We start from the raw sequence: 14,082 nt of genomic DNA on the forward strand, positions 1-14,082 counted from the left end.
GTAGAGAGTGATGAGGCCTCCCCTGAGCCTCCTCTTCTCCAGGCTGAACAGCCCCAGCTCCCTCAGCCTCTCCTCATAGGACCTGTGCTCAAGTCCCTTCACCAGTCTAGTTGCCCTCCTCTGGACCTGCTCCAGCACCTCAATATCCTTCCTGAACTGAGAGGCCCAGAACTGGACTCAAGGTGTGGCCTCATCAGCACTGAGTGCAGGGGAAGAATCACTTCCCTGGACCTGTTGGCCACACTGTTCCTGATCCAGGCCAGGATGCCATTGGCCTTCTTGGCCACCTGGGCACACTGGCTCATGTTCAGCTTCCTATCAATCCAAACTCCCAGGTCCCTTTCTGCCTGGCTGCTCTCCAGCCACTCTGTCCCCAGCCTGTAGCACTGCAGGGGGTTGTTGTGGCCAAAGTGCAGGACCCGGCACTTGGCCTTGTTGAACCTCATCCCGTTGTTATCAGCCCAACTCTCCAACCTATCCAGGTCCCTCTACAGAGCCCTCCTGCCTTCCAGCTGATCGACACTCCCCCCTAGCTTAGTGTCATCTGCAAATTTGCTGATGGTGGACTCAATCCCCTCCTTCAGATCATCAATAAAGATATTAAACAGAACTGGGCCCAACACTGATCCCTGGGGGACACCACTAGTGACCAGCCACCAACTAGATCCAGCCCCATTCACCACCACTCTCTGGACCTGGCCCTCCAGCCACTTCCTGGCCCAGCACAGGGTGGCCCTGTCCAAGTCGTGGGCTGGAGCTTTTTCAGGAGAATGCTGTGGGAGACAGTGTCAAAGGCTTTGCTGAAGTCCAGGTAGACACATCCACAGCCTTCCCCTCATCCACCAGGCGGGTCACCTGATCATAAAAGGAGATCAGGTTGGTCAGACAGGACCTGCCCCTCCTAAACCTGTGTTGGCTGGGTCTGGTCCCTTGTCCATTGTAGGTGTTGTGTGATTGCACTTAGGATGATCTGCTCCATAACCTTGCCAGGCACTGAGGTCAGGCTGACGGGCCTGGAGTTTCCCAGGTCCTCCTTCTGGCCCTTTTTGTGGATTGGCGTGACATGCGCCAACTTCCAATCATCTGGGACCTCCCCAGTGAGCCAGGACTGTTGGTAGATGATGGAGAGCGGCTTCGCGAGCTCTTCCGCCAGCTCCCTCATCACCCTGGGGTGGATCTCATCAGGTCCCATAGACTTGTGGGGATCCAAGCAGCTCAGTAGGTCCCTATCTGTTTCCTTCTGGTTTACAGGAGGGCTGTTCAGATTCTTATCTCTTTCTACAAGCTTCAGAAGCCAGCTGTCCTCAGGACAACCTGTCTTACTGTTGAAGACTGAGACGAAGGAGGTGCTAAATATCTCAGCCTTTTCTTCATCTTCGATAACTATATTCCCACCCATGTCCAGTAAAGAATGGAGGTTTTCCTTGCCCCTCCTTTTGCTATTGATGTATCTGTAGAAGGACTTTTTGTTATTCTTCCCAGAGGGCCTGATATAAGATACTGATGTAAGATAACTAATCAGAAAAAAACCCCTTCATTGGGCAACTGGAATCTCAGAGAGCCCCACCAGAATCTAATCTTGTGTACAGTTATTTCATCCATATAGATCATCTTTATCAGAATTCTTCTTGGAAAGGCAAGAATTATTAAATGAAAACCCCAACAAACAAAACAGGCAACATTCACTGCTTTGTAATAGTAACTAGAATTGCACTGCAATAGCTTACAAAACTGTAAGCAATAAAATATAAAAACCCCTATTAAATTAATAGTGAAGAATGAAATGGTTTTTTTCATTATAAAGAACAATTGTTTTTTACACTTTCCCCTCTCCAAGAAATTTTCTCAGTCTAAGGATGGCTGGTAGTCAAATGCATCCTCAACACAATTCAGACCACAAGCCTCTTCACTATGCAAAGATATCTTTGAAAAAATAAACTCCAGAATCAGAAATCTTTGCAAGCTACTCACAGCAAAGGGAACTTGACTTTTTTCTCTTTAGATCCACAACTACAGTATCTGAATCACCAAAACTATAATGGGATCTCTACTACAAAAACAATGTAGTTCAAATTTAGAGAAAAGATGCAGTCTTCACCTCAACAGCACAAGAAAATAGTAACAGAAGTTTATTTGAAAGCAGCAAACAAATATCTCTGAATTAATCTAGCCTCTGTGCCCTAGGCTTCTGTTAGAAGTCTGGATGACTTGACTGTTGTAAACAAGTTTCTTAGTTGTAATAATCCTATTTAAGTATGAAAATAATATCTGTACTCCTTCATGAAAATGCACATCTTCCAAACACGCCTTTCCTTACTCTAGAGAAAAAATTTTCTTGCAAGCAAAGAAAGTTGAATCTATTATTCCTCCTTGACATATGCCACTCTGTTTAATTTCAGCAGGTATGCAAACAAGGAGTCTAATCACAGAAGCATTTAACAGGCAACTCACACCTTTTTCTGTATCCACCAAACACTAAAAAGCAACACCAAATGCTACTTGCTGGGGCACTAAGCTTTTTTGAATTGCTACAGAAGGTATCATGAGACTGAAATACACATTACAGAGTAGCTTTGCTACATTCTTGCTCTATTTGTACTAGCTCCTTTATCTATCTTTCAGTCCAGAATCCAAACTTCAGTGTCATGTCCAAAATGTTGTGAATCTCTTAACAAAAAAATAACCTCCGAGGGGAGATGAATCATTAATCCTCACTGGCATTTTACTCCATACACTTAAAGCACATTTTTCCTGTGCTGCCGTTCCTTAGAAGACCAGGAAGAAGCCTTTACTCTTCAATAATTTAGCTTTAATGGTGAAAGCCATCTGTCCTTCCAGTTCAGCACGTAGTTTTGGAGGGTGAGAAAGGAAGCTGAAGCCAAACTGCTGCTTAAGGGCCTTTACTCTGTGCTGAGAACAAGAATATCAAAAGCCTTATGTGATTTAAGTGCTTTGGCTGTTGTTATTTGCGAGGCATTACCCAAACCTAAGCACTTCCAAACTAAGAAAGAACAACAACAAAACTACTATCAACCAGAAAATACTATATCCACGGTCATAAAAGCTCACAAATACTGAACTCAGGGTTAAAAAAGCACCTAGGTAAGACCCTATATTAACAGAAGGTTTTGAATAGATCTTCTCTAGAAGACCAACTCAGAGCTTTGAGTAAATTTCCAATTGTTGGTCTTCTTCCATAACAGAATCAAAATTCACAGAGGACTTGAGGACTCATAGTTAGAAAGAACTGTGATCATGTGAACTTTATTTACTCTTCCTTCTCTTTGGGCTGATTGTTTTGTTAAAGACACATGTTTAAGTTTCTGTTTTATCACAGAATCCTTGTAAAACAGAGAATTAAGAGGAAGGAGAACAAACATGCAGAGAAACGATAAAAAAAAAAAAGCAGGTGGTGATGATGCATACTTTTAAAATAATTCTATTTGCAGTACAGCTACCATCGTCCCTGGGTACTGTCCATCCTATTTATTTGGTGGTGGAAAACCCAAGACAACAACAGTAAGAGCCTGATGTTCTACCTGTTTGAAAAAGTTCTAAGTAAAAAGTAGTTATCAAAGCACAGATGAACTACCTACCACTCTAACCAAGCTTGAGCAGCTTCTTAACTTAAAGAGCACTCCCAGGTCTACTGAACAGTTAGCAGCAAAGTCTAGAAAGATATGCAACATATTCACAATAACCAAATAATTGTAAATAATATCTCAAATAGAGATGTAACTGTCACTCGTTTTCCAGACAATGAAACAACTCCATACACAATTCTTCCTGCTGAGAACCTTAAAGGAAATCTGAAGGTCAAAGGTGTCTCAAGATGACTCACTGTTTAAATAAAGTGACATATTGTCTTTCAAGTGATCTTTTCCAGAAGATTTTAACTCTTACACAGTTGTGGTTCCCAGCTCATTGCCATTCAAGTTTGAGATAAAGGATTTATTTAAAAATAAGCTACCTTTAACAATAACATTACCATAAGTTACAAAGGAAACACTATATTCAAGACAAACAAGTTCTGGGGAACTAATGGGGCAAAAATTAGTTCTAGAAGTGAAATATGCACAGTACAAGCCTCTCATCCCTCAAATACTATTAGCCTCCATACACAATTTGATCTCAGTTGTCTCAAGCAGCACAAGAGAAAGCAAACACTTCGTAGAACACATTGCTACAGATGAAAACTGATTCTCTGCTGTAGCTTATCCTTTGTTTCCACATCCCTGTTTCAACCACACAGTACAAAGATCAACTGATACCATAATCAATGAAGTAACCTGTCTGAGTTTCATTAAAACACAATTCAAATAATCTGGGACAGATTATTTAAACTGCGCTTATTAAGCAACCTGAAAAGTAGAGTTACTACAACATTTCCCTTAAAATCTCTGTAGGTGTCTAGAAACAGATTACTCCAATTATATTCAATTTAACTGAGAATAAGAAGTTAACAAAGAACAAGATGACATATTTTTTAAAGGGTAAATCTACTTAAAATGTATCATCAGTACTTTAGGTCTCTTTATATATAAAGCCTGGAAAAAGCTTTCACACCAGCTGCACAGAACTACCACTTTCACCCAGTTGTTGAATACCCAGTGAGCAGTTTGTGTTTAAACACAGAGTTTGGTTACAGGAAGCAGAAGTGCTAAACAATCAACATTCAAGCTGGAAGTTACAAGTCACACAAACTCCTCAGGCCACTCAGCCATAGACAATAAGCCAAAAGGGTCATGCCTGTGCCAAATTAGGCACTAATAGTACCACTTTCCAAGGACCATAATTAAGAGATGATGGTAAGTAAGGTCTTAAGAATTACATGCCTAATGATTCTCCCAAGACTGCTTCCTGAGTCCGCTATTCATAAGCATTCCTTTTCTGATGTTCAATCAACTGGAGTAAATCCCAAAAGAGGATCAACAGCAGACTTGTGTACAAGGTCTCCACATAAGAAGTTCTAAGTGAAACAGTGTGACAAGAGGAATCAATTCAGCATCTCATGCAACAATTATTATTTTATATTTAAATCTATTTTAGGTGCCCTTGTCTAAATGTTTAGAATTTTAAACTACAGAATTTAGCCACTTGTTGAAGACTGAAATATTAAATCCTCAAAAACTGCTTAGAAAGAATGACTGCAGCTTAACTTGTCAGCACATAAGCGCACAACTAATTAGTTCAAAACGTCTGAAAATTCTGGAGTCACTTGAACTTGATTCCAAGACAAGGTGACGAGCCATGTCCCCAGAAATTAATTACCAAGTTTTAATATGAAAGAGCTCCTTAAAGATTATTGCACCACAATAAGGGTCCACAAGAACTATGAGCAACTAAATTCTCCATTTAAGTATACACATGTACACAGTCAAAACACAGGCACATAGGAAAGCAATTCTGAGAAAAGGTAACATGTTCAGAACAAGAAGAGACTTTAGAGTCAAGCTTCTGCACACAGAATAAGCTTGTGTTGTAAAAATCCACATATAAGAATCTTCTCAGGAGCTTCTTTTTTCACCCACAAGAATTAACAAATCAATAAATAAGTCTAAACCATTCTTCCCCCTTATAATTAAACCAAACTCAGTATAATTGCTGCAGAACAGGTGCAAAGCCTCCTAAAATTGTCCAATTATTCACCATACTGTAATGGCTAATGAATACATAGACACAGAGCACAGTATAACTGGTTAGAACAGTTACACTTATTTTAAAAGAAGTTAACTGCAACTTAAACCTTGTAAAGAATTACAAGTCCATCTTACAGATAAAATGCAAACCTTTCACTACAATATATATACAGCTCTGACTTGAACAGCAAGACCACTTGATCACAGAAGGAGTAATTACTTTTAACCATGGCTTAACTGTAAATAGAGAGGTTATGACAGTGGAGGGAAAGGAAGAAGGCTTTTTAATAAACTCTTGCTATAGAAATGTCTAATATGTTAGTCATCAGTACAGATAGAAGTGCAAAGGAGAGGCAGAAATCTTTACGCAGAAAAACCTCACTATACCCCACACTGCAAATTTAAAGATGTGCATTCTCTGCCCTTGGTGTTTCCCCTGCCACATACACATTTAAACAAACAAGAAAATCTCATTATCAGAATAGGGGACGTTCAAGGCCTGCACTTTTGTGAACAGCTATAGCATAAGATAAGTAATAGAGCTACTAAAAGTGACTAAAACTGAGACTTTTTGTCAATATGGTGACTTTCATATAGAATACTTCCCAAATACACAGAATTTTGCATCCCTTTCAACATATCCACTGATCCTCAGGCTTAATAACAGGTACAGCCTTACAACAAGCTTCTGATCAAGATCACTGAAATTGTTGTGTAACACGGGCTTCCTCTGTGCTAAATACATCATATGAACACATTAAGCCAGATTTTTCACGTAAAGGATACGAGAAGCGATCATTCCACGTTGCTCTTTCAACATAATCCAACATAACAACAGCTTTAATCGTCGTTAGAAGTTTGTTCCATGTTTCATCAAAGTCAACTACTCGTGGTTTCAAGGACATTGTGGGGCTTTAGTGTTAATCTGTAGAAGAATTAAACTTGTCAGACAACATTGCACAATCATTAAAAAATATATACATTTCCTTTAAATTTTTCAATTTAAACTTTGCACAGTGTTGCACCACCACGACAGAGCAACGCCAACACCCACCCCTGCTTCCCCACCCTCCAAAATTAAGCTCACGAACTCTTGTTTTTAATGTTACGGAAAGAAACATTCACGTTGCACAAGTAGCCTACGACATAACACCAATTAATGTAACAACATCACGCCTCATGAAGTTCATTGTCTCACCAAGCTGTCCATTTAACAGTGCTATATGAAGATAACAACTCTCCGGTAAATTCTTATTTGTTCAATTATATGCAAAGCCTGTTTAAGCTGTATCTAAGAAAATTTTGGGCAGGAACACACTGAACTATTACCAGAGTATCTGAAGTTACCACTGTCAGTTTTTAGCCTACGTTCACCTCAGGTTTTCATGTGACATTTTTGGTGCTACATTTAAAAAGCCACAAAAGCTCAAAGTTTTGATCAGGATGGCAAAAAGACAACATATCTAAACACAGAGCAATATGTAGAGCTTGTGCAGCTTACTGCACTACACAGTAGGACAAATCCTGAAATCTTTCAAAGACATGGCTTCAAAATAGAGAAGCTGTGTTAATAATTTCATATAAAAAATACTGGAAGAGATTTACTGGAAAAAGAAACCCTCAACATTAAATTATCGAAATAAAACCAGGGAAAAAGTAAGGTGATTTTAAAAAAAAAGAGACAACTGTGAAGGCCTCTTCTTTGTTTCCACTGGTCTCTGTCCTATGCACCTCATCTAGAAAGGACCTGATGTGTGACATTCCACGCACAAAGCAAGTCTAGTTCCTGCTCAGAAACATGACATTGTAAGACTAAAATAAAAAGTGGAAAGAATATTTCTGCTTTCATTTTAAATACATGAACAAGTAACTCTTAACTTGTCTTCTCAAATCTTCAAGGTCAGAAGGGAAAACAGAAGGCTAGTGACAAGCAGACTTTGAACACAAGAGGCAGACCTCTGTAAGGGAAAGAATCAAATGTCACGCTACAAAACCATTTAGCAACTAGCTTACTACCTTAATCACTACTGGCTCTTGCAGGGTAAAGAACTTCTAAGTCTAAGAAAAAAAACCAAAATCAGACAGAACTTTTACCCTGCATGCATACAAAACACCCCCTTGACTAACTAACCATGCTTCTCAACTGCTGTTAATGTTATTATATTTGCAACATGGTTATTACTTCAAGTCCAGTATGTCAGTAGCAGCTTACTTCACAGAAAATCAGTGAGAACTGAAAAAAGGGGGGAAGGGAGAAATGATAGTCTTCAAAGAGCTCTAATACCATTATTCTGGAAAACAGAGTATTTTCAGCTGACCTCCCCCCCCCCCCCCAAAAAAAAAAATCATGGTCCACAAACAAAATTAACAATCATAAGAAGTACTTGTGGTAATGAAGGTACACACGTGGTACCTCCAAGGTAAAAGAACCTTTTCTTCACAGCTAAACAAAACCCTAGGGAGGAAGGAAGGGTGAAGAAAAAGTCCTACCCACAGTACATCACACAGAATCAGTAAACCTGTGTTCAGTATCACCAAAACCTAATAACATGTAAAGCATTCACACAGCCAACAAAGTATTCCAGAGTTAAATAGTTTAAGACAAAGTTGACTGTTGTTTTGCAGCTTTCACACCAATATGAATTTAAATGTGTTTTTCAGACACACTATTAAATGCAGTATAACTTTTCTGTGAGATGGTGGGGTTTTGAGGTTTGCTGTGCTTTGGTGTCTGCATTGTACAAGCTCACCAGCTCAGAATATTAAATGTCTTGTACTGATGCAAATAAACCTCCATAGTAAGAATTATGGCAGGGCAGAATATCTACCCTAGGGTTTATACTATTCGGGGGTGGGAAACCATACCTGTTCGACAAACCCTAAGGTAAGCAGATACTGCTGAAACATATTTACACATGAGAATAATGAAAGGATGCTGCTTCTATCGCCTCATCTTTTAAAATATACGGATGTCATACGGCATATATTCATTCACACAAATGTAGTTTCCCCCAGCGTCAAAGCATTCTCCAAATTTCCAACCTATTGAACCGCCTCGATAAATTACAAGCCAGCGGTGGGTGCACAGCCAAGGGCGGGAGCACTGGCCTCCAACAGGTGACCAGCTCTGCCTGCCCTCGCCCCCGTGCCCCGCTCCCCGGGCCCAGCCGTGCGCTCCCCACCTTCTCCCCCCTCCAAAACAAAAGCGAAACCGGCCGAGGATGCCGCCAGGACATAATAATGACCGGCCCCGCCAAAGAGGCCGCGCCGCGCCCTCCCCGCGGGGCAAGGGCAGGACCCGGGGCAGGCGCGGGCGCTGCCGCACAGACGCGGCCGGGCCCGGGGCGGGGGGAGCGGCGGGGCCGGGGCCGGACGGGGCGGCGGGGCCCGATCGCCCCCGCGCACACCCGGCGGGGTCGGGACCGCCGCCTCGCCCCGAGCGCGGCGCTCCCTCCCCTCAGCGCGGCGGCCGAGGCGGGCCGGGCCGCGCAAGGGCATTACCTGGCGGCCCGGGGCCCGAGTCAGCGACCCCCGCCCGGCCTCCCTCGCTCCTGCCCTCGGCCGCGGTCGCTGCCCCGCTCCGTCCTCACAGCGCTGCCATTACCCAAAGCCGCCCGCGCCCCGCCCCTACCACCGGCGCCGCCACTGCCGGGCCGGGGCGCGGCCCCTGACCCCGCTCGGAGCTGCGGCCGTCGCGCCGCCGCCTCACCGTCCGCGCCGCCGCCGCCGCCGCCCCGGGCTGTGCCCGCCTCGCTCTTCCCGCCGGCTGCGGGACGGGCTGGGGCCAGAGGGTCCCGGCGTTCCGGCACCTCCCGATCCCCGCCCCCCCCGCCGGCCAGCGCGGCTTGGTACGGCCCGCGCTGTACGGCGAGCGCGGGCGGCCGCACTTCCCGGCGGCGGGGTGGTCCCGGCGCACGCGCCGCTCCTCCTCCTTCTCCACTGGGGGGAACCGCCCCCGACATGGAGTCCAGGACGGCGGGCGGGACCCGGCGGGACGCAGGATGGGAGGGGCCTTTACCCGGGCGCGGGGTTCCCGGGGCCCGGGTGAAGCGGTTTCCCCAGAAGGTGGGGGTGTCCCCGTCCCGCCGCCGGCTCCCAGCGGGGAATTTCCCCCTCTCCCACCACGTGCTGGAGATGCGAGAGACGCCCTGCGCCGCCCGGCCTGGCCGGCTTAGCAGGGCCCCCGCCTCCCCTTGGGGTTCCTGGCGGAAAAGGGTAATGCAAAGTTGTTCACTCGGAGTAACAAAGTGAAGTCGCTCTGGAGACTAAGTAGCTGAAGGTGTTCAGTGCCCGGGGCGCTGCGGGAGCGCAGAGCTCGCGCAGGTTCGGGCTACACCCGCAGTGCAGACACCGCGGACTGAGCCGGGACTAAACGCGGACCTGCCGCTCAGAGAGCACTCGCAACTAAAAATATTAGTTTGGTTTTTTAAAAAAAAAAAAAAGCTAAGAAAAGGATGCATTTGCAGCATGTAGTGCACGTACCTACAGAGACATGGTTCTCTGATAAACAGATACTTGTTTCGGAAAACTCTGTTGTTCAAATTATTCAAAACTCAAGTAAAAATAATTGGTTTTCCTGTTTTCAAATCAAGCCCTTGCCCATTTCATTTCCAGTACTTACAGCTTTTTCATTAAGCCTTAATGCTTTTTTTTCCTTTTAAAATTATTTTTATTAACTCCTAGACATTTTAAACTCTTGCAACTTCCTCTGTTTCCTGCCTAAAGCCTTTTCTTTTTCTATTCTGCTAGCTCGATTCACTTCTGTTTGCTGGGGGGAGGGAGGTTGTAACTTTCAGCTTTTGATTGCTTGTTATTTTCTGCAATTGTTTGTTTGTATCTGCAGTCCTTTCACCCTTTTGTAGGACTGAAGGCTCTTTTTTAATGGCAGTGTTAGCTACAAGCTTGTGAGTTAAACTCTTAGAAGTTAAGATATATGCTGGCACAATTAAATTATGCTATTTAACCATGCTGTGTGAATGTATTAATTGTACAAGATCATATCAGATAACACAAGTTAGAGAGCAGTTAATGAAAAACATCCTTATCTGTACACTACCCAACCATTACACAGCACATATTTTCTAAATTTCTATTATATGAAGAAGTCCTGTCCTGAGTTAACTGTTGAGAACTGGAAACATAGATATGGGAAGGGAGGTATTTTCAAAGCTAATAATTCTGTGTGTTCATCATGGGAGAATCATGTGCTGATTTTCTGAAATTATGAATATTCACAAATCCCACAGACTTTACATTAGGTACTGAGTCCTTAACTATTCTGCAAACTCTGTTCTGTAAAACTGCAGATGAGGTAATCATGATTAGGAAGAACATGAACATTCATTATTGCTTTTTATGTAAGGTATTTAAAAATTGTTCTTGGGTTCAAATGTATTTAGGAAATAACAATTTCTAAGTCCAAAAACTTTATAAAATCTGGATATTCTTTTCATCAAGTTTCTTTGCCAAGCCTGGCCAGAGAATTACCAAGGGAAAATACAGAACAGGATATTGCAGGAGCCTGAGATGAGCAAGCTGTGAGCATTACTGTGTGTGCTGCCTAGGTCAGCCTGTCACTCCCACAGTGCTGCCTGCATTTCCAAAAGAACAGAGAGGTTCTCCTACAGTCCATTAAGAAATAATTCTAATCTATCTGCCAAGATAAACTTGTGTGTGTGCACCAATGCTTTACATGAGTGTATGCATGATTTATGCAGCAGTGAGTTTAGTTGTGTTTGTTAGCTCTGTGGTGGGGCTGCTCCTACTTGCTGAAGCCCAGCTGCTGATGAGGAGAATTAACCTGCTGTGCAGACGTGCCCAAGAATGCCAGTGAAGAAAGTTGCCATTTGACAAAGCTTAACCAATCAATGGAGTGCTCAGCTACCTTAGCCATGTCTTCATGCATTTCTTGATGACAGCAAATGTGAAAACCTACTTTAAATCCTGCTTGACCAGAGCCCAGTGTTGTCTTTCAGTAGCTATAGCTAGCAGAGTCATAGATGGGTGACATGGTGATGGAAATTCTGGAAGTTTTTGTAGGATGATCCTATGGACAAGTCCATTTCTTCTCAGTAACTTTCTATCAGTTCTTTATCAATTGTTGATTACAGTAGTGAGTAACACAGGTTAGTTTGTACTACATGAATATGCCACCTTAAAACTTTGCCACCACATACACAAATTTTATATTTCTATGATTACATCGCTATCAAGTCTGTTCACCAGTATTGCAGTATTTCCTGAGTTACCCCTGTTGTTTATATGCATTTGTTTTCTCTCGTCTGATACTTCTGTTTCTCTGTTTGCATTAACTTGTTTTCTCTTAAGTAATAAGTTCTTTTGGAGGGAGCTATCTACTTTGTTTATGTTTATGCTACATCTAATACTGTATTATGCTGGTACAGAATTAAAAGCAAGATAAATGAGATCAGGAATGAACCTTTATTTCATTGCAGCTATTTTTAATCTAGGTTTTTATGGGTGTTTGTCTTTCATGCGGTTCCACCTGGAGAAGAGGAGAGTGAGGGGAGACCTCATTGCAGTTACAATTTCCTTGTGAGGGGAAGAGGAGGGGCAGACACCGATCTCTTCTCTGCTGCGACCGGTGACAGGACCTGAGGGGATGGCCTGAAGTTGTGTCAGGGAGGTTTAGGTTGGATATCAGGAAAAGGTTTTTCACCCTGAGGGTGGTTGGTCACTGGAACAGGCTCCCCAGAGAAGTGCTCACAGCACCAACCTTGTCTGAGTTCAAGAAGCATTTGGACAATGCTCTCAGGCACATGGTGTGACTTTGGAGGATGATCCTGTGAAGGGGGAGGAGTTGGACTTGATGACCCTTATGTGTCCCTTCCAACTTGGCAGACTCTGTGATTCTGTGAAAATACGAGTCTAAACTGAGCGTACCTTTTGTGACTATAAAATTACAGAGTAATAAAGTACTATTCTTGTAGCTTTCATTTTTTTAAGTTTATGAAGAATTTTAAATGTGTGATTATTTTATCTGCTTAAAGCCCTTTAATTCTTGGTAAGAAGCGGATGCTCACTGCTGTCCTGGCCACGAGATGGCAGTGCTGGATATATAAAACCCAGCAGTTTAGCAGTTTAAACTTGCACTACATACAGTGACAAAATCCACATCTTTTTGTTCATGAAATAGGAAAGTAAACAAAAGTTGAGCTCTCCCAAACAATATTTATTAGTTAGCCATCAAGTGCTTAGTTCATCTCCCAAATTTATTCCGTCCTTCCCCAGAATCTGAGATTGCTTGAAAAAAATTTGCAAATGTCATTTTTCCCCATCCATTATTAAAAAAGGACACCAATGTATTCTCATGTCATTGTAGCTAAGCAGTTAAACTACCTGTATGAGCAAACCTAGGTAATCTTTCTTTCTTATATTTTTTGCCAAAAAAAATAGTGCTAAAAATATTCTCCAACATTAGTGACAAGTAAAATTGTGTATTTAAAGATCAATTACCTGTACAACTTTTATAATGCTTTGGAGAAAACAGTCATGTAAATCCTGAGTGGTTCTACCCCTATACTAAAAAAGTGAACCCCAGAATGCAGCATTTCAACATCTGTGTGTGTGGTATATATACACACAAAAGAAAAATATTTGAACTCAGTGACTACACAACTCTAAGTGATGATGAATTTTAGGCAACACAGCTTTGAGACAAGATTGAATGACTGAATTTGCAAAGTTGTTGTTTCCAGAAAAGAAAAAAAAAAAGAAAAAAAAAGGGGGTGGGAAGAGCAAGTAGCATCCATCTTCACTAAAATATGATAAATAGGAAATGTTTAGTGCCCATTTCTAAAACATCATTTCCCAAATTAAACTAGACGTCATTCCACTGATAGTTTCCTTGGGTTTTCTGAGAAATTACTTTAAGAAATACATATATTTGTCTCTCAAATAATTCAGTAAAACACATTTTTCAAACTTAATGGAGATGAAAACCTTCTGTAACATGCAAAAGTGCTAGATAAATAGAATGAGAAAAAACAGTTCATAAATAAGCCAGCTGGCAAAATAGCATCATCAAAGAGATAGATTAGTTGAGCTAGCATTTGATGAAAGATACATCCTCTTCAGAAAAATATGTTGCTTTAGCCATTCATCTGTATCACTGGTAGATTAAGAACTAACAACTCTTGACATGAAAGAAATACAGCAGCTCTGTCAAATAAACACACTGCAAATAGCCTAATAATCTTCTGTTATACTCAATACTATTCAATTTAGTTATTTTTCACTTGTATCTCTTCCTTCTCTTTATAGTTCCCAGACATCTTTACTTTGTGTCTAGTGACCTTCATTTATTCAGCAGATTTGCTTTTCATTTTATATTCTGTATTTTTGCTTACAACCATCTACCACCACCAAAAAAAATCTGCTTCCCCATTGAAAGCAACCTACAGGTGGCTAGAAAATCTAGTCT

General features: G+C 42.1%; 1 protein-coding gene across 3 annotated transcripts in view; it reads right to left on the reverse strand.

The window, feature by feature from the left end:
* CUL2 (cullin 2) overlaps window positions 1-9,264 on the reverse strand; it is a 44,777-nt gene extending 35,513 nt beyond the window's left edge. Inside the window, exons 1-2 of one of the 3 annotated variants that reach the window (XM_032692087.1) lie at window positions 9,141-9,250; window positions 6,426-6,564 (exon numbers count right to left, since the gene is read on the reverse strand). In XM_032692087.1, the coding sequence (XP_032547978.1) occupies window positions 6,426-6,544 (119 nt within the window). In that variant the 5' untranslated portion in view covers window positions 6,545-6,564; window positions 9,141-9,250. Of the gene's footprint in view, window positions 1-6,425; window positions 6,565-7,655; window positions 7,676-9,140 lie in introns of those variants that run through there. The other 2 variants (XM_032692095.1, XM_032692078.1) reach the window with 2 other exon arrangements.
* Between the last annotated feature and the right edge of the window lie 4,818 nt (window positions 9,265-14,082).

Source organism: Chiroxiphia lanceolata, chromosome 1 (assembly GCF_009829145.1).
Source record: "Chiroxiphia lanceolata isolate bChiLan1 chromosome 1, bChiLan1.pri, whole genome shotgun sequence".
NCBI lineage: Eukaryota > Metazoa > Chordata > Aves > Passeriformes > Pipridae > Chiroxiphia > Chiroxiphia lanceolata.